The sequence below is a fragment of the Epinephelus lanceolatus genome, chromosome 8, assembly GCF_041903045.1.
Source record: "Epinephelus lanceolatus isolate andai-2023 chromosome 8, ASM4190304v1, whole genome shotgun sequence".
NCBI classification, from domain to species: Eukaryota; Metazoa; Chordata; class Actinopteri; order Perciformes; family Serranidae; genus Epinephelus; species Epinephelus lanceolatus.
In genome coordinates, this window is record NC_135741.1 from 17,931,248 (window position 1) to 17,950,540 (window position 19,293).

Sequence of the window (19,293 nt, forward strand, 5' to 3'; positions counted from 1 at the left end):
TTCTTTTTCTGAGATCAAACCCCAGGCAGATGTTTAATGTTGTACATTTATATTGATGTTAATTAACAAACACTGTTTTTTCCCATAGATCTCATGCTGCCAGGTGTGATGGTGCCTTCAAGTGGTCTCCCAGATGTGAAACAGGGCGACTGCTGTGCTGTTACATTAGTGAACAGCAGGTAATTAATGATAAAAGATTTGGGAAGACCATAACCTCACAGATTACAGTGTGACACCGTTCTCTTGGTCGATTGCAGAGCTCCTGTTGCAGTCGGCACTGCTGCAGTGTCCACAGGAGAGATGCAGAGTTCGGGTATGAAAGGAAGAGGAGTTTGTGTTCTCCACGCGTACATGGATAATCTCTGGTGAGTAGCGTCCATCATCCTAATGATTTCAATAATGCGTTGTTTTGAAAAATTGTATTTAAAGGGTAGTTTGAAATTTTCTTGCCGAGCAGTTGATAAGATGATTGACACTGCTCTCATGTCTCGTAGCAATCTTCTCATCCAACTCTCAGCAAGAAAGCAAATAAACAGATTTCCCAGTTTGTTGAACAGCTGTCTCAATATTGAGAACACAGAATTGATCAAATCATCAGCCCATGTTTTTCTGTTTTGTATGCTTAGTAGCCCTCAGAAACACAAAGTCTCATGCAGAGCTGGCACTCTTAAAGTTTAAATAAATGTGGCCAAAATGACTTTACGGGATTCACTGTGCAGCCATAAACTTTACACATTTGTTTTTTTATCTTGTTTTTAGGGCTTTTGGGGACAAGTCAGGTCCTCCTTCTTTACCAGATGCAGAGAGCAAAGGAGAAGGGGTGAACGGAGGGGAATACAAGGGTGATGAGATAGAGGAAGAGGAGGAGGAAGAGGAGGAGGTGGTGGTAGAGAAGTGTGCGGAGGAGGAGCAGAGTCCCAGTGAAACGGTCACAGATCAAGCCTGCTCTGTTATTGAGGACCTGAGTGTGGCTGAGCAGGAGGAAGAGAAGGGTGAAAAGGGTGATGAGGAAGAGGAGGGGAGCCAGGATGACCAGAAACTGCCCCAAGGTACCAGATTTAGTCACACCACCCATCATAGTTGTCACAGTGTTATTTTCAAACTATTTGAAGTTGTAGATTTGGCATTGAAGTAATTAACACTGCAGTTGCACCGCATTGGCTTTTAATAACTCACAAGCTTCATAAGTACTATTATCCCCAATTCAAATTAAGCTGAGACATTCACTACTAAACGATTGCAGGGCAGGCCTGCAGGCTTGCCAAGTTGTATCAGTCATGGTGTTCTGTTAGTACAACTGGAGGATAAGATTTTTTGATGTGGCAAAATGGGAGCCTGTTCAGAGAGGAGAGGATGTGACCCAGGTCAAATCCTGATATTACAGAGATAATGGACGCCCTGCTGTTGCAGTGTTTTCTCCATGCTCTGAAGTGCAAGGTTAAGAAGTCGGAGCTCCCCCTGCTGACCAGCACATTTCTCCGCAACCACATGTTCTCCTGCTGGTAAAGTACAGTTCATCTTTTAAGACATGTTGAGGAGGAGTTAATTTCAGTACTGAAAACATTTTTTATTATTTCAGCCCAAGTGGAAAGCAACTTGATATCAAAAAATCCAGCTATAAAAAGGTATATTAGATGTCAACAACGTGACATTTGACTGATATTAAAAGACTAATTTATAACTCCATCTGTAAGCATTTATTTGATGCTTTTTTTTCCCAACAGCTGTCAAAGTTTCTACAGGCCATGCAGAAGCAGCATAACCTTGTGCGAGTGAAGGAACTTACCAAGGGCGTGGAGAGCATTGTGGAGGTGGACTGGAAAAATCAAGAGTGAGCCAAGCCATGCCCTAACTTAAAGAAATTCTTGGTTGAGAGTCAAGCCTGTAGGCTGCCCACATTGAGACTGACAACCTCTTTTGTTTTTGCTTTTTCTCACATTAACACTCTATAGACTGCGCTCCTTTAAAGTTCCTGAGGAAACTGATGTTGAAACCGCTCCGGCGCAGGATGGAGGGGAAGGAGAACTTCCATACCATCCACCTGAGATCACAACTCTGTATTCTGTGTCAGCTCGACTGGAGCCTCTCTTTCTGGATGCAAAAAAGAGGTGTGTGGGTGGGTGGGTGGGTGTTTTCCTAACCTGGCCTCTTGATGCAGCCACATTTGCAGAGCAGGGAGAGTGTAAGCTTTTGTATCAGTATCTATATGTTTCATAAGTTTATTTGAGCGCAACACTGAATCCCTGGCAGCTCCTGACTCCCTGCAAGGGTAAAAGACAATTTTCTCATGACACAAGACACACAATCTAACATAAATAAATATAGGCGCTGGTTGCTTCCTGAACCCCCTATGTTCGAGGAGTGGATAGATATTGTAACTGATATTTATGGTATGGAAATGATAACCTTTTCTCCTCATCTTCATCTCAACTTCTCGGCAAAGTGGGTGAAATATGTAAAACCCTTACGACCTGACTTTGTGAAGGTACAGTAAAAAGGACCTTTATGATGTTTAGTCAAGCAAACCTCATTGACTTCTATTCTATTTTATTTTATTTTACTTTTTTTTCTCTTTAATGCCTCCTAAAGTCTGTCTGACATATGATGTTTATATGTACACTTTAATCTCTCCCAAAATGTTCTACAAAGTTCCTAAAATTGTAGGGGGGGGAAAATTGAACAGCAGGGGAAATTATTTTACTTCGCATATTCTATGTTTCTCTTTGTAAACTGCCGTCGAAAAAAAAACATATATATATTTACACTCTCACTTTGCATCTTAGCTGACAGCTGCAGTGTTTTTTGCATCCATGAAATATTTTTCACTGTTGTACATTCCTGCCTTAGTAAACACAGTTCAGCTGATTTGCTATTATGTGCGTATTATATTACTAATCAACATTTTTAGAACTCAGAGCACTCAAAATGGACTTTACAGCCCAGTATATTACATATTTATAGGTTTTGGATTTTAAACCAGGGAGGAGTACAGATGCAATTTTAAGAATTTTTAACAAGGTAATTAAAGTTTGACTCCAGGCAGATTGTTTAAACTGTTAAACAATGTCTGGAGGGGACCTTTTTGAAATAGCTCTGTTCATAAGGTGAGTGTAGGGTCAGGCATTGCAAACTAGCATGATCTATAAATGCAATGGTGTGTCTGGCTTTGATTCGTGGGAGACTGTACTTCTCCCAATAAAAATAAACATGTAATACATAAAATGATTAATATAAGTGGTCACTTTTGCCAGCTCTCTTTGTTTTTTAATTTAGTAGCATTGTAAGTCTTTAAAATCTCTTCAGGTTGAAAATACACTGGCACATTTCTCCCACATGCATTTATATGTGCTTTAATGCCCCTACAGGAAAGGAACAGTACTGCAGCCTGCTGAAGTGAGACATATTGTCACAGAGTATGTGAAGACGAATGAACTGGTGGATGAAAATAATAAGAAGTAAGTAGATGCACACATTCCATACGAGGACATTGGTGTCTGTGTGCCAGTCAGCTGACATAAGATGAGGAAGCCCCTCTGTAATCAGACATGGTGAAAGGGCAGCCTTAATGGTAACTGAACACACAGAGCTGACCCCAGACCATGTGATGTTGTTATACTTAGCCAAAATGCTTAGAATGTGACTCGTAAACTGAAGAGACGTCACATGTGTCTCTTGAGGTCATGCAAATCGTGCATCTTCTGATGTGTAACAAATTGATAATGAGGGATGTGAGTAGCTAAATAAAATCTGCCATGCAACTGGCATAGCTTAACAAGGCGGCTATTTCCGCTGCATGACGTGCTTATCTTTATTGCTTTTCTCCCCCCTTAACAGTTACGTGACCATAAACCCTACTCTGTGTGACTGCTTGTTGGAGAAATCGGAATACCAGGAGGTCGAGTCTCTCAAGTGGGATGACCTCTTTAGCAGGTAAAGACTTATGTTGTTTTCTTATTTTGTTGGTCTTTTGAGAGACCATGTACACTGTCAAATATAAATGTTGCCATTTAATGAGTTAAGCCCAAGTGGGTAAAGGCTGAAAAGTGAAGCCAACATTGAAGTGCCAAAAACGAAAGATCCTCGAATGGCCACTTGAGGCTGGCTTCAAAAGCGAGTCAGTCCCTATAGACTCACATGTGAATATGCCCAACTTTACAGCAGAGGTAAACATGTTTACAGCCTGGTACAAAAAACAGTTTTGGTCTTTATAGTAGGGCTTTTATGTTAATCACATTACCGACTTATTTCCGATCCATCGACATGACCTTGATCTTTTTGCTGACCTTGACATTGCCCGTTATGTCGACATGTGTGTTTGTTTAGGTAAAAATGTCGCCATGTTGCCAGAATAAACAGCACTGTTTTCCTGAACATTATACAATTCACACTTTTCTCTTTCTACCTCGACATACTTGTGTGAGTTCACAGAAAAATCTAACAGTACTTCAAAAAAGAGACAGCATAGCATAATGGTAGCCTGCAGCTGCACTTTTGAAGTAGAGGAGACACAGTCCTGGTAGTCATTAGCTTGCCAGCCCCTGGCAACGAGCCAAAAAGTCTGTTGTTGGTAGTATTACCCTCCAATAACTTCAATGTCCAAATAACCCCATGGAGGAATCCACAAGAAAAGCACTGGAGCACTCAGATCACTTGTGATGAATTTATTAATGACTAACATTTCGACGCCAGCTGCGTCTTCATCAGATTCAAAAAGATCCACTCTGTAAATCCACCAGCAAACCAGCCGGCTTGCAGGCCGTCGACTCCCCAGGGGCCGGCAGCAATGCACCAGCTGCATTATGGTGAGCTTTGCCAAGCTTGTCTGCTGTAAAGAGGCATCATTTAGTTTTGGTTTTGGTTTTGATGGACAACTTTTGTATGTATGAGTTTTGTTGATACACTCCATTGGCAGGCTCAAATGGGGGAACAATACAGTACATATAATATACTGTATATATATGTATACTGGGGACTTTTAGATTGACAATTGATTCCCAAAAAATAGATAAATTGACCAATTATACCATATACGTAAAGACACCGTAGTGCAGACAGAGTTAGACAGGCAGCAGCATCATCATCGCAAAATGCACGCAGGATGACATAATCATCCTAATGAGAATCTGTGATCCACATCTGATCCGTAGACAACAATGATACAGCTGCTCTGAATGTTCACAACATCTGGTTTCTACCTGATATTATGGGAAAAACAAGATGCACTATTAAAGAAACAGTGATAAAGCCATAATGTTTTAGTTTCTTTTGCCTTAAGTGAAATCCAATTTGTGCAGTGTTGAGACAGAGAGACTTTAATTAGAGAATAGTTTCTGTGGAAGTAATCAGTATCTCAGCGGGATTTTGTGGTATGGGTCGGGAAAAAGGAAAGACCTCCCCTGCATTGCTTTTTCAACTTGAGTATGTTATAAAGATTTACCGGTATCATTATCTATGTTTTTATGGTGAGTTCAATAATGATTAAAATTGACCTCAGGTGTTTTTTTTTAAGGTTTATGTAGTGAGTGTTTCTTCAAACACTTTCAGAAATGGTCATTACAAAGAATTTGAATCTTGTGATTTATTGACCACCACCATGAAAGACATTCAAAGTTAGGTGGAAATCACTTCTGTTAGGAAAGCCATAGTGTCAGCTTTGAAGCCACATTTAAACGTTACGCTCAAGATGTTGCCAGGACTGCCCCCTGAAAGTCGAAGTTTTAAATCATCAGTTGGAGATCCCTCAGTCGACAGATTCTTCAAGTCGAGCAGTCTTTTTTTTCATCTGTGCCCAGATGTAGCTGCAGAGTGAGCACTCATTTTTTGACCCAGGGTGAGTCTGAGTGAAACAGAGGAAGAGAAGCTTTGCCCAGTCAGGCTCCGACATGTTACCTTCTGCCCTCTGCTTAGAAGTGGTGAGTTTACAGCTCACAGCAACTTAATGTGATACAGTCTCTGGCTTTTATTTGCTACCTAGTGTTGGCAAAACAATGTTGTTTCACACTTCTCATCCATCGTAAGCGTAGTTAGCATGCATTAGATTGGAGGGCTATCTTGGCGTGTTCACTATATTATGTAAATGTCACCCTGAACAGCCGTCCAAACCCTGTTCAAACTCTATGTGGAGAGAAAGGAACCAGTAGTCGAATATTAGTGTTGAACAGCCAAATTCAGTTGGACTGACATAACTCTGAGTCAGGTACAGCCTTAAGTGTTGCAGAAGGTCTGTACTGTTGATCCAAAACAGAGATACTGCATGGAGAGCACAAGAGCTGTGGTTGGTCAGCTTGGCCAGTAGAGATTGTTGATAGCAAAGACAATATGAAGCAAGGTGAAGAAAGGCTCAGTGATCTTTTTCTTTACAGCAACAGGAGACAAATCTCTATTTTATGATCCAGCAAATCCTTCTCAAGTGCAGTTGTCCATATAATAAAGATTGCATGGCTTAGCAGGTAACTCATTTGGAACATTTGTGTTTCGTGATCCAGGTAAAAAAGAAGAGCTTTTAATTGCTTTTTCCTGTTCCATACTATCATTTTCATATTGGCCTTTAAAAAGCCACTGTCGGTCGACCTGTAGTCTGCACCCCAAGTGGACTCTCAGGAAGTCAGCGCTTGAGGCACTATGTAGATTGAATGGATTGTGGTTTGGATTTTGATCTAGTTGGGTGGATTCTGGACGTGTTTACTGAGAGGTCCCAGTGTGTGATGGTAAATGACTTCTTTTCTAATCAGCTGCGCTCCTCCACTGGCTCTCCTCAAGGCTGCTGTCTCTTTCCATTACTTCAGACACTAACCACTGCTGCAGCAAGCATACAAACAGACACATTATCAGATTGGCAGATGACTCTGTGATCACAAGTCATCTTGAAGGGGAGGAGCATCAGCACGGCCCTGTGGTCGATGATTTTGTATGCCAGTGTGATGAGTCCTTCTTCCAATTAAATGTGTCGAAAATGAAAGATTTGATTATCAGTTTTAGAAAGTCTTCTCCAAATCTTGCACTGAGCACCATTAAAGGATCTGGAATTTTGTGGATGGCTTTAAATACTTGGGCATCATTCTTGATGATAAACTGTTTTTTGAAACCCATTCTGTTTTCACAGTGAAAAAAGTCCAATAGTCCTTGATTTGATTTGACAGGCTCAGTAGCCTTATCAAAGTTGCTAGTAAGTTTCAGGGTGAAGTTAAGCCCCACTTACAGACCTAACAAGGTCTTAGGAAGGCTACATCCCTTCTGAAGTGCCAATATCACCCTCTTGAGACAGAATTTGCCCTGTCACCCTCAGGTTGTCGTGTGAGAACTGAGACGTATGTTTACCTTATTCTAGCTGCCATTTACAATTTAAATGGTAGATAGTGTTTAACCGTTATTGAACTTGATAATTTGCACACATTGTTCACTTGTATTTTTGACCTGGATGCTGTGGAACCTCCCTCAGAGCCCTTCTTTAAACTGTGTCCTGTTGTTACTGTTGTCCAGATGTATTAACGTCTTTTGTATGTATCCTGGCTGCCAATCAGTTTCCCGTTTAATGCCAATCAGTTTCCAGTTTAATGGACAATAATTTAACTTTGAACTTTGACTTTCTGGGAGTGCATCCACAAAGTCAGTGATTCTGCAAGGGCTGTGAAATATGGACAGTTGGATTCAGCCTCAAGTGACACCCCACAGACATAATGTCACTCAGAGCGGCCGCGTCCTTAATTGTGCATATCTCAGTGTTTCCCACAAGAGTAGACTGTGTGGCAGTAGTTGTTGGTTGGTATGATTAAGGTGAGTCAGCAAACTTTTGTGTGTCTTCTGATCATTCTGTCCCCTCTCTGAATCCAAATGTTTTTGCGTGTCCATGAACGCAACGGTGCAACTCTTCATGAGTTTTACTTTTTTCCTCAGCAGCAGTTTGTTGAGTTTGGGTGGCAGGATGGAGAACTGAGGAGCAAACATTTTGATCATAACACTCAAGACACTCGATCAGTTTGTGGTCAGATCCCATTAGAGTTGATCTGATAAGATTGATGGATTAGAGCAGGATGCTTAGTTTCCATGAGAACACAGTCGGTTCCATCGAGTTTGGAAAAATGACAAACACTAAAGCTATATGAATTAACAAACAGTTAAGTTTCACTTTGACTGCGCTTGGCGCTCTGCTGCTCTGTCTGTGCCCAGAGTATGCGCTGCTATGAGAGACAGAAAGAGAAATGCTGCTCAAATGTGTGGGAAACCTTGACAACTGTAAGCCTGAATATCAAAATTCACTATAAAGACCAAAACAATTTTTGTACCAGGCTGTAAACATGTTTATATCTACTGTAAAGCTGGACATTTTATCATGGGGGGTCTATGAGGATTGACTCGCTTCTGGAGCCAGCCTCAAGTGGCCATTAGCAGAACTGCAGTTTTTGGTACTTTCACATTTGCTTCCTTTTTCAATCCCAGCGATTGCTGCTTAATTACAACTCAATTCAACAGTTTCCCTTTCAGTCTGTACTCTATCATCTAATCTTTGGTGTAGATTAAACAGTGTCACCTTATTTTCATAGGACGTTGGGAAGAATGCAGCAGTGCTATCAAGTTGTGTTCCCCGGACAAGCACCCATAACAAAGAAGGGCCACATTGAGCCCATAGACATCTCTGTGGCTTCTCGAGGCTCCAATAAGAAGGTGACAACTTTTACTACAGTTTCTTTAGTTGCCAGCTGTAGATCAGCAGTGATTTCTTTTTTGCCAGTACTGATATGAGTGCAACAAGAGTCTACCGCCATGCTAGCAGCTCTGTAAGGCTGTACTAAGGCACAGTGGTGCTTTGAGATGAATGCTGACTTTATCATGGTTAAGATGACAACGCTAACATGCTGATGTGAAGCAGGTGTAATGTTTGCCATGTTCACTGTCTTAAGTTAAAGGTTCTGTATCTAACATTCATAGCGTTAATAAAGCAGCAAACCACTGTTAGCTATGTAAAGATGTAGTGGTGTAATGGCGTCCTGAGCAGAGAAAAAGTCACGCTCCCTCTGTGTGCTGTAATCTGAGGTTCGCCGTAGTTTCTTGTGGTAAGATGGTCGCATGCATGTTAGAGCATGTGTAAATCCCGCTGAGAGCTCATTGCTGCGCCTTTGCACTGCACTCATACATTGGTAACCCCTGATATTGGGACGGCATCATCTTGGAAGCGTAGTGCCAACCCTATGGTCTGTGCAACATTTCATGGCAAAATGTTTGCTAGTTGTTGAGGTTTTTTAGTCTGGACTTAAGTGTTAGACAGACTGACTGACACTGCCATCCCTGGAGTCACATCGCTAATGTGGCCAAAAAGTCTGATGATGATAAATGAGCTGATACTGAGTGTGGGACATTTTACTGTTGAAATATCAACTTTTTTGTTTATACAAACCATGTAATGCTGACTAGGTTTCTATGTGACCTTGAACATTCATTTATCATTTCTGTACTGCAGTGTCTTGCTAATTATTGGCACGATACAACCAGATGTATAACCGGAAGGCTAATACTGATTTATTGTTCTGGCTCTGATTGTTTCCATATGCTATCTGTAGGTCACTCTTATAAAGAACCTGGAAGTGTACGGTTTGGATCCTGCTGTTGTGGCCACCGCTTTGCAGCACAGAGTCCAGGCCAGTTCTGTTTTACAGCCCCTCCCTGGATCCAAGGACAAAGTCCTGGTCCAGATCCAAGGAAACCAGATTCATCAAGTTGGCAATTTGCTGCTAGGTTTGGAACTTAATAATATTTAAAGTATATTACAGCTTTTCTCAATCGACTCTCTCAGTTGCTTTATTTGTGCAAGTAAATTCAATTTGCCTAATCTTATATTTCAATTTACAGATCATTATAAAATTCCTCGAAAGTACATCCAAGGACTAGACAAAGCTCCGAAAGGTGGCAAGAAGAAGTAACATTTCAACCTGCTCTACCAACCACTTACTGTGGTTAAAGCTGCTTTACTGTATGTAGACGCCAAAACCAACTGTTGGTCATTTGTGTAATAAAAGTGGTTCACTGTCATCTTCTGAAGGTTGATGAATGAAGCCATTTTGTTGTGTTTTGTTGTCCAAAACAACGTTACTCAATGTATTGGACTTAATTTCTGCATATGTATAATTGATATGTAAAACACAATAACTGTTTGAGAATCACATGGTGCTGTCTTAAAATTGTGTATTCAGTGTTCAGCTTTTAACAATATAAAAATGTGCCTTACAATGTAAAAAAATTGCGAAATTTTACAATTTTTAAAGGGCGTTTTTGACATTTATTAGCATTTTTTGACAGTGAACAATGGAGAGATGACAGGAAATGAGATGGTAGAGACAGGGAATAACAGATTAAAGGTACCTAGATGTGGTTGTGCTTCCGGATCTGCGCCCTAACTCAAGGGCCAGTAGCGCACCTCTATACAGCCTTTCTCAACCTGTATTTCCACATTGACACCTTTAAGCCCCACTGAAACAGTTTAGGATCGGGGGTTTTGGGCACAGCATCAGCAGCATTGGTAGTAAAGTCGGGGCAAGTCTTCCTGCCTCTGGCGTTCTTAAATCAGCCATTTTGAGTTCATGCTAGGTGCAGTGGGACACCCGAAAGTCCAGGTAAATGGTTCTAATTCAACACATTTAGTTTTATTCAGTCAAAACACTGCAGTAAACGAAGAAACATGGAAACAATAAAGAGTAGAGAACCTGTTTTAAAAAGGTAGTGCTGTTTCTTAAGGCTCAAGGCAGCAGTATGTCATGTTACCACACAAAGGGTCTTCTGTATTTCCTGTGGGAAATTCTTTCAAGCTTTTTTTTGTTTATGTTAAGATATTTTTGGGGCATTTTTAGCCTTTATTTGATAGGACAGACAAGCGTGAAAGGGGGAGAGAGAGAGAGAGAGAGAGAGAGACACACACACACACACACACACACACGCAGCAAAGGGCCACAGGCTGGAGTCGAACCCGGGCCGCTGCAGCAACAGCCTTGTACATGGGGCTCCTGCTCTACCACTAAGCCACCGACGCCCCATGAGTTTGGTTTGTTTTTGTCAGGGTTTTAATTTTTTTTTTTTTAGTGATGGACTCAACTTTGACTGAGATTGTGTGCAATTAAACAGCCTCAGTTATGTTGAGGTCACGTCTCTGCAGTGACCAATCAAGTGTTCCGCACGCACATTTGCTTTCCAAGTATTTATCATGTTTGTGGTGTTTTTAATGACGTTGTTGTGGTAAAAGATGGAATTTGTGCTAATTGTTTCCCTAAAGACAACCAAGATTTATTTATAGCTGTCATGCTGATGATCTTCACACCCAAGAGCATAGCTTCCACTAGGGATGAGGGAGGCATGGCCCCCTTACTTTTGGCTGAGAGTTTCAGTCTCTCCAAAATGTATCTTGCTACTGTTCAGCCACTGTAGTCAGGATGAGTGACACTCTGAGTGGACAAAGGTGACACATTCATCTGAGTCTCCACTGAGTTATGCGAGCACACGTACCATGAGCTTAAAGGGACAGTTCACCCCCAAAATCGAATACACATATTTTTCGTATAGCCTGAAGTGCTATTTATCAATCTAGATTGTTTTGGTGTGAAGCGCTGAGTGTTGGAGATATCAGCTGTCGAGACGCCTGCCTTCTCTCTAGTATTGTGGAACTAGATGGAACACAACTTGTGGTACTTGGAGCGACAGAACAATAGTCTACATTTTAAAAACTTAACAGCAATGCCTCGTTTTAGAAATCATGACCTGGTTCCTCAAGATAGTCCGCAGACCTGTTTCATGTAGGAACTTTTTTCTTTTTACTGAACTACACCTGCCAGCTACCCTGGAAATCCAGAGTTCTCACGAGAGCACAATTTGAATTTGCTCAGCGAGTCACTCTGGCAATCAGTAATGATGCTCATTACCTATGCCCGTGAAACCAAGCTACACCAATCACATCGGTGTATCTGACATAGGCGGGCCAGAGGTGGGCTAAACAGATGACGACAGCGCTGCAACAATGAAGTCCGGAATCAGTCAGTAAACATTGCAAGATGGCTACGGATGAACACCAGTTGTTTGAAACGGCTTTGGCCGCTACAATGAATGAATTTGACTTGTTTTTTTCTCTAAAAGAGGAACAGAAGACGGCGCTCAAGTCTTTCCTTTGCAAGAAGGATGTTTTTGCTGTTTTGCTGACCAGATACAGCAAGAGTCTAATCTACCAGTTAGCTCCGCTGGTAGCGCTCTGGATACGTCACCCTGTGTATTGTTCTGATTGGTTGTAGTGTTATCCAATTGCGTGCAGCGATAGTTACAAATGCATGCTTGGTGCCGCCCCTCAAGTTGGGCCATTTTCATTGCTCATGGCCAGACCTTAAATCTTTCTAGATTTGGGTCTGGATTTCCAGGCTACCTGCCAACCGCATCACAGCACAGAAGGAAGTGTGCCTCTACTGCTAGCTCACTAGCACCACTGAGCTAGCTAATGTTACAGCTAGGTTCTTAAGAAACAAGTACTTTTCAAGCAAGTCATCAGCTTTATTCTTTCCTACACTTGCCATCTAAACCTTTATTACAAGTCTGCCCTAAATGCGGGGATTGTGTGTAGTTGGGGAAGAGGGGCACCAGGAGCACCTCTACTGCAGATGCCAATGACCCAAACCCCGAAAATAAGGTGTATTTTAAGGTGTTTTTTAATCTACAGTAGCCTAGAGCAGTGGATCCCAACTGGTCCAGCCCCTGGGTCCAGATTTCTTCTTAGTCAATCTCCTCAGTCGTAGTCATACTTGTGTTTGGCCATTTTGTTGTGTCTGTCAAGCATCTGTCTGCCAGTTAATCATTCTACAACAGGAAATGGCACTTAAAAATTAAAGCTCCGTGTCGGAAATTTACTGTACGTCAAATTAAAGTGTGTTTTTTATAAACTTGAGACATTCGTGAGTCACTTGCAGTCCGTTCAGAATGGACCCTCGACCCACTTTTGGACCACGACCCACCAGTTGGGAACCACTGGCCTAGAGAGTGAAGAAAAACACCCTGCTGACATAGCAGTGAACGGCAATAAAAATGAAACTGACTGCACACAAACACAGAGTGGCCAGCCTCTGACCTCATGACAGCTGCAGCTGCAATGGAGAACTCAACCCAAGTCAATGAGGTAAACTTGTTTGTATTAATGCTAATGTAACCAATTAGCTAACGTTAGACTGTTTGGTTTTAACGGTAATGTTAGCGTTAACGCTTACGAGTCAGCAGCTGATGTTTGCATTTACACTGAGTGAACTGACGATAATATTATTCTTACAGCTTTTCCCAATTGCTAAAACACATTTGTTGAAACCTCCACCTCAAAACCTTAAACACAAATCCAAAACTTCAAACTACATTCACAAAACCCTAGACTTTTCTATCACAATCAAACTATCACCTCAAAACCAGTTATCCTGTGTTCAAAACCAAACAATGTGTCCAGATCATACACACAGCAAGTAAAAATATATTCACCACAGAGCATTCATTAGACACTACATAAAATCATTTAGGACACAGCATCCATTGCATGTAGTTAGCAGAAAATGTTTACTGTAAATGCATTTAGCAAAAAATTATCGTAGTCAAAGTAATATCTACATTCAGCACAAAAAAATGAATGAAAAGCACATTACTGCACAATCTAAGTCACTGAGATTCATTCTCCAACATCATGTCTTTGTGCGGGGTCTGGCCAGAGGACCTCATACATGTCACAGGCGATATTTTCCCTTGTTAGGCAACGGAGGAAAACCTTGATGAAGCCATGGTTGTTGAACCACTCACGTATCAGGACAGCACGGTGAAAGCTCACATTGTCCCAAACTATGACACATACAGGATGCACTGCTTGTTGATCCAGCTGCTCATGTGCAGCCATACAGCCAGTGAAAATAGTACTTTAATGAACATTATAGTACGTACAGTATAGTATTCTGTATACCTGTTCTCTTCTCTGAATGTCCTGATGATGCTGGCCACAGAGAATCTGCTCAATTTCGGTTGGACTCTTTGTCCTGCTTCTCTCATTGTCATCCCATGAACAAGGACACGGTGTACAATAGTTGCCCGTATTTCATCAGCAATGATTGTTCTTGGCCTCTTCCTCATCCCCTTCCTCCTCGTCCACCACCTCTCACACGAACTCTTCCTCCTCTGCCTCTCTGTATGTGTCTGTCCATTGTAGATGGATGCACATGTGCTGCCTGTGCACTCTGAACTGACTTTTATCCTGCCCAGTTGGTCTGATCACATCATTAGAAACACGTATGTTCAATTTTGAGTTGTTGTGTGCAAAAGATGACAGCTGTGTTGGAGTTGTGTTCACATTTTGCTGCCAGTGTTTAGAATTTTGCAAATGTGTGACTGAGAATGCATTAAAGCTTTAGCAAAAAAGAGCAGATGAGTTTTGCAAATTGAGTCTAAATACCTGCAGTTTTTAAGGTTTGGCCAAAAGAGTGTTTGATTCAAAAAATGAGATTAGGCCACTGAGAATTTGGTTCAGAGAATGGGGTTTATCCCCTAACCCCTAACCCTAACCCTAAAATCATGTTTCTAATGTTCACTCACCAACGTTCACTTCTAATGTTACCACTTACAAATATACTGACTCCTCTTCATTCCCTATGTGACATCTCTCTCCATCTCATTTTGTGCTCGGTTACATGCTGCTCCTCTCCCCACGACAGCTGCATCTTGTCCAGTAGACGCATCTTCAATCTTGATTTACCCCCCTATCAATCTTTACTACACACCAAATCTGCATACTACATATGCATATGAGCCCAAATGCTACTTTTTACACATAATGAAAGTATTTTGATTTGACTCAGATGCAAAATGAAGACACAGTCGGTTGCTGGCCCCTGTCAGAATAGACATTTGTCTACTTAGCCAAACTGGGTTGCCAGTTCCATCAAAAGATATTTACTACCTGGCCGAACAGCTTTTCTTGGGGAAACTCTTTAATCACTGGCCACATCTGGCCATGCTTTTTGTGCCAAATTCTAAAAAAGAGCAGTTAGATGATGAAGTGCGTGCTGTGCCTCCCAAAAAGTACTAAGATCTTCAGTCTACAAGCACACTGAATTTTTGCACATACTATAGGTCCAGGGGTGGACTGGCCATCTGGAGGTTCTGGAGAATCACAGAATGGCCGGTACTCCAGGACGGCCGGCGGCCGCCACGCAGTCATCACCGTTTTTTTGTTTGTTTGTTTTTTTCTCCCCGATAATCTATTGTTCCACGTCCAGTCCGCTAGGTGGCAGCCTTTAAATTGGATGCCAGCCGGCCCATAGATATCTATGAGCCGGCCAGCCGCCAATCAAATTGAAGAAGAAGGAAGCGCATACCGTATGCGCACCAGTTGTTGTGGGCTGGGCCGAGTCAAAATCCAGGGCTGTTTTTCAGTCCCAGTCCGCCCCTGTATAGGTCAAATGCAATTAGCTGGGTAATGTTAGCTACTGGACCCATACAGTACACTGTACACCAAAGCCTCTCGTCTATGACTATGTTCGCTCCCTTCTGTGCGATGATACAGTTGGTGGATGTAGTTTGAGAGAAAGAAAATAGTTCCTACATTAAACCACTTACAACAAGGTCTGTGGATTATTATGAGTAACAAGATCATGATTTCATGATTTCTGTTTGGCACTTTAAGCACCACAAGCTGAGTGCCATCTAGTTCCATTATAGTGGAGAGAAAGCAGACATATCTACACCCGCAATCTCCAACTCTCAGTTAGTCACAACAAAACAATTTAGATTAATAAACAGCACTACAGATTAAAGGAAAAATATGTTTTTGGGCAAGAACAAGCAGGAACAAGTAGTGGCATGTGGTTTCGCCTCTTACAGAGTGCCCTATTGTGTTGACTGTGGTTGTTTGGTTGTATGCAGCCTGAAAGGAATACCTGCAGATACTACTCAAGGCTGAATAAAAGTCTCAGTCAAAGATAAGACACTATTTGGTACCAGAATAGTTCTCTGTTTAGGCACCTCACTGCACGACCCTTTGTCCCCTCAGGAAGTGACTGTTCATAAGTCTTCCTCTGCATTTCCTTCACTGGAAATTGCCTCGTTCACACAATCTTAGTCATTTCTACACCTCTCCTTGAAGCTGCCATTGTGTGATACCCCTGACTGAACTCAGTTGTAATAGACCTTTGACACAGAAGACATTTTTGACATCTCACAGTATGAAATACACTGGTGTAAATAATAAAATGTATGATGGCTCAGCTCTATTAATGTTTCTGGTTATGGTTATTATGTATGCCAGCTCACTGTCACACACGTAGCTTACAGGGACACTTGAATGGAGCAGAGTCGTAGTTTACTATGACACATGAAATGTCTGTAGTGAAAAAAGACCTGCACATGTTTGTTACAGGTTAGCACACCTGGTTTCTTTAATCACAAACTTAAATGAGGGATGTTGATAGTGGAATTAGGCTCATATATTGAATAGCTGGGGAGATATAATATCTGCAGTATATATAAAATATTGCTTTATATTTGCTAGTAATATATAAAATACTAATAAGAACTCAATGTTTGTATCCACATTTAAAAAGTCAAGCTATCATGATACGTCTGTACAAGAGTATTACAAGCTGCCTTGCCAAGAGCGGCGATGGCTGTCAAGCCAAGTGTCAAGCGTTTGTTTGCTCTGAGCCATGAAACCAATTGCAGGAAATTAATTCTGAAATTTAGACTATCATGTCAAACAGTGGAGATTATTAAAAGCCATCTGCCTTCTTCCGCAGAGACAGAATGAGTAAAACACAGTGATAAAGAAAACTGAATGGGTTAAATGCCTTGTTGTCTGCTGAGAGCAACAAAATCATTAACCATTTATGACTGCTGTGAGACAATCTTCTCTGTTCCTTGACAGCGGGGGACAAACTTCCTCAAGGATGATGTGTTGCTAATTGGGCTTATTATAGGCAGGAAGTGTTTTTCTAGGGTTTTGTTTTGCAGTAGAGGGACACCTGTCTGACACAGGCAAAGAACTCCTGGCGAAACTTGGACTGGGTGCACACATACAGGTACATGTTGGCAGCCGCATTGCTCAGGCTCAGCATGGTGCCAAAGTCCGCTGCTACATTTATTAGGAGGCTATAATCATTACGATCCAAACTGTACATGGGAGTCGTGCGGACGACAATCTGAGTTACAGCACGGGTGACAGACAGCAGCACGAAACTCATGGACACAGTTACCAGAAGCACCACAGATTTTCTCTTCCTGGAGCGCAGCAGGGGCACGACTTTGTTTACCCTGGAAGTCACATGGGCTGTGATATGGACCCGATTGCTGTGAGAGATTAGGCGCAGAGACAGCCCATTAAGTGTGAGGATGATGATGAGGGGCAATATGTAGGCTTGCAGCGTTTGAAGCCCAACCAGGGCGTGAATGAGCTGAGACGAGGCCGCCGGGTTGTAAATGCACATGGTCTGGTTGTTCTTGTAGACTGAGGCGTTAGACCAGTAGTAAGGAATGGCAAAAAGATGACTGAAGAGGAAGACAGCCGTTGTAGTCCATGCTGCACATCTCTGAGTGCAGATTTTAGTTTTCATTTTCCACATGTGTATGGCGACAAAACGCTCCGCTGTAAACACAACCACCAGCCATGTTGAGGTGTTGTATGCCCCGTAGTTAAAAACATCCCTCAGGCTGCACCATGGCTCGTAACCCCAAAACGGCTCCGGCTGGTGGTACTTAACAGAGAGCTCAAGAACCACAATGAAGATTAGAACCAGGCTGTCAGCCACAGACATGGCCATCAGGTAGAAGGTGCTGGACCTGGAGAGCATGCAGTTCCTCCTCCAGAGGATCAGAAAGGTGATGACATTGGCTGAGGAAAAGATTTGTCAGTAAAAGCACCTCCATTAGAGCTGTCACTTATCATTAAGTTAACAGCATCATAAAACAGTAAAGCATTTCGGCATGGGATCAGCCAACAGCTCTGACATATTGTACTTACAGGGGATACCCACTGCTGCCAGAGCAGGGTAGAAAACCTCTTGTAGTGTCACCATCCAGTGTTTCTTTGAATGGCCCATATCCTCTCGCTCCACAGGTGGCACCATGATGAATGGATCTCATAGAAGCCTCTTTAGCTCAGCATGCACATATTGCTCAGCATTAGATGGTCACTCCCACCTCGTTTCAATAAACAAACCATGACAGCCTGTCAACAGTCTGGTCTTAATGTTGAGTGTTTATTATTGAGAGGGATTTATGACCACACGATAACAGGTAATGAAAAATCATGAATCACCATTTGATTAAATCAAAATTTTATCTACGTCTTTGGAGTTATCAAATTAAAATTATCTTAATCTGGTCATGTGGGGGCAGAGGAAAAAAGTTATGAGCACAGCGGTAATAAGTGCTGACGTTTATTGTCATGTTATTTTACACCAAGATTTGTGTGCTTTTTATTTTCAATGTCACAAGACAGTGTTAACTAGATGGCAGTGGTGATAGATGTAGCGATCCCGAGCCAACCAAGGGCTGATGGGGGAGCCAGAAAAGATGTGGGGAGTAAAGGCAACAGTGGTGCCAGTGGTAATTGGCGCTGTGACCCTCAAACTGGGAGAGTGGCTCCAGCAGATTCTAGGTACAACATCTGAGGTCTCTGTCCAGAAGAGTGCAGTCCTAGGAACAGCCAAGATACTGCACAGAACCCTCAAACTCCCAGGCTTCTGGTAGAGGACCTGAGCTTCAAGAAGACACACCACCACCGCCATGGGTGTGTAAATGATTCCTTCTCAGAGAAATGTTGAGCATCAAACACTTCAGTTTCTCCAGTGAGGATCCCCAAACACTTCGCTTTATGGGGAACGTGAAGTTGACATCATGTTAATTTTTTTGACAGGGGCGCTATCTTGTAAAGATTGCACTCTGTTACCTGTGCCTGCTACGGTGGTCAAGCAATAAAATATGTGGACAAACTAATCATGATAAGCAACATTAGATCCATATGTCTTAACAGTTCAAGGCTGGTTTAAAGAACTCGATGCCCTCTCTCCACTCACATACCAGGACATTGTAAACAATCTTGTTTTTGGACCGACTGCATAGACTTTGGTAACAGAGTTAGCAGAGATGGAGGCCCATGATGTATTTACATCCACTACATGTGACCCTTAAAAGTCGTATTGTATAATATATATGACTTTCCTTTGTGTGACTTACATTTGTGTAATTGATTGTGATGGGCCAGTCTGGGCCAAAATGCCAAGGCCGATTTAGTTTGCTTATTAGAAAACTCTGTTG

At 42.0% G+C, this 19,293-nt stretch overlaps 2 protein-coding genes across 3 annotated transcripts in view; one reads left to right on the forward strand and one right to left on the reverse strand.

Annotated features, from left to right (window-relative positions):
• Positions 1–10,031, forward strand: part of eif2d (eukaryotic translation initiation factor 2D) — a 13,995-nt gene extending 3,964 nt beyond the window's left edge. For both annotated transcript variants that reach the window (XM_033628154.2, XM_078169948.1), the window contains exons 4-15: positions 89–179; positions 258–365; positions 760–1,049; positions 1,385–1,502; positions 1,580–1,625; positions 1,725–1,831; positions 1,953–2,108; positions 3,366–3,455; positions 3,835–3,930; positions 8,541–8,661; positions 9,555–9,729; positions 9,844–10,031. In XM_033628154.2, the coding sequence (XP_033484045.2) occupies positions 89–179; positions 258–365; positions 760–1,049; positions 1,385–1,502; positions 1,580–1,625; positions 1,725–1,831; positions 1,953–2,108; positions 3,366–3,455; positions 3,835–3,930; positions 8,541–8,661; positions 9,555–9,729; positions 9,844–9,914 (1,469 nt within the window). In that variant the 3' untranslated portion in view covers positions 9,915–10,031. The remainder of the gene's footprint in view (positions 1–88; positions 180–257; positions 366–759; positions 1,050–1,384; positions 1,503–1,579; positions 1,626–1,724; positions 1,832–1,952; positions 2,109–3,365; positions 3,456–3,834; positions 3,931–8,540; positions 8,662–9,554; positions 9,730–9,843) is intronic.
• A 6,505-nt stretch (positions 10,032–16,536) lies between these two features.
• On the reverse strand, positions 16,537–18,102 carry LOC117258091 (putative G-protein coupled receptor 139). Its single transcript, XM_033628586.2, has 2 exons — positions 17,996–18,102; positions 16,537–17,866 (listed from the first exon to the last, which is right to left on the reverse strand). Exons 1-2 carry the CDS (start codon positions 18,099–18,101, stop codon positions 16,971–16,973), a joined length of 1,002 nt encoding a protein of 333 aa, XP_033484477.2. The 5' UTR covers position 18,102; the 3' UTR covers positions 16,537–16,970.
• Positions 18,103–19,293: the final 1,191 nt, after the last annotated feature.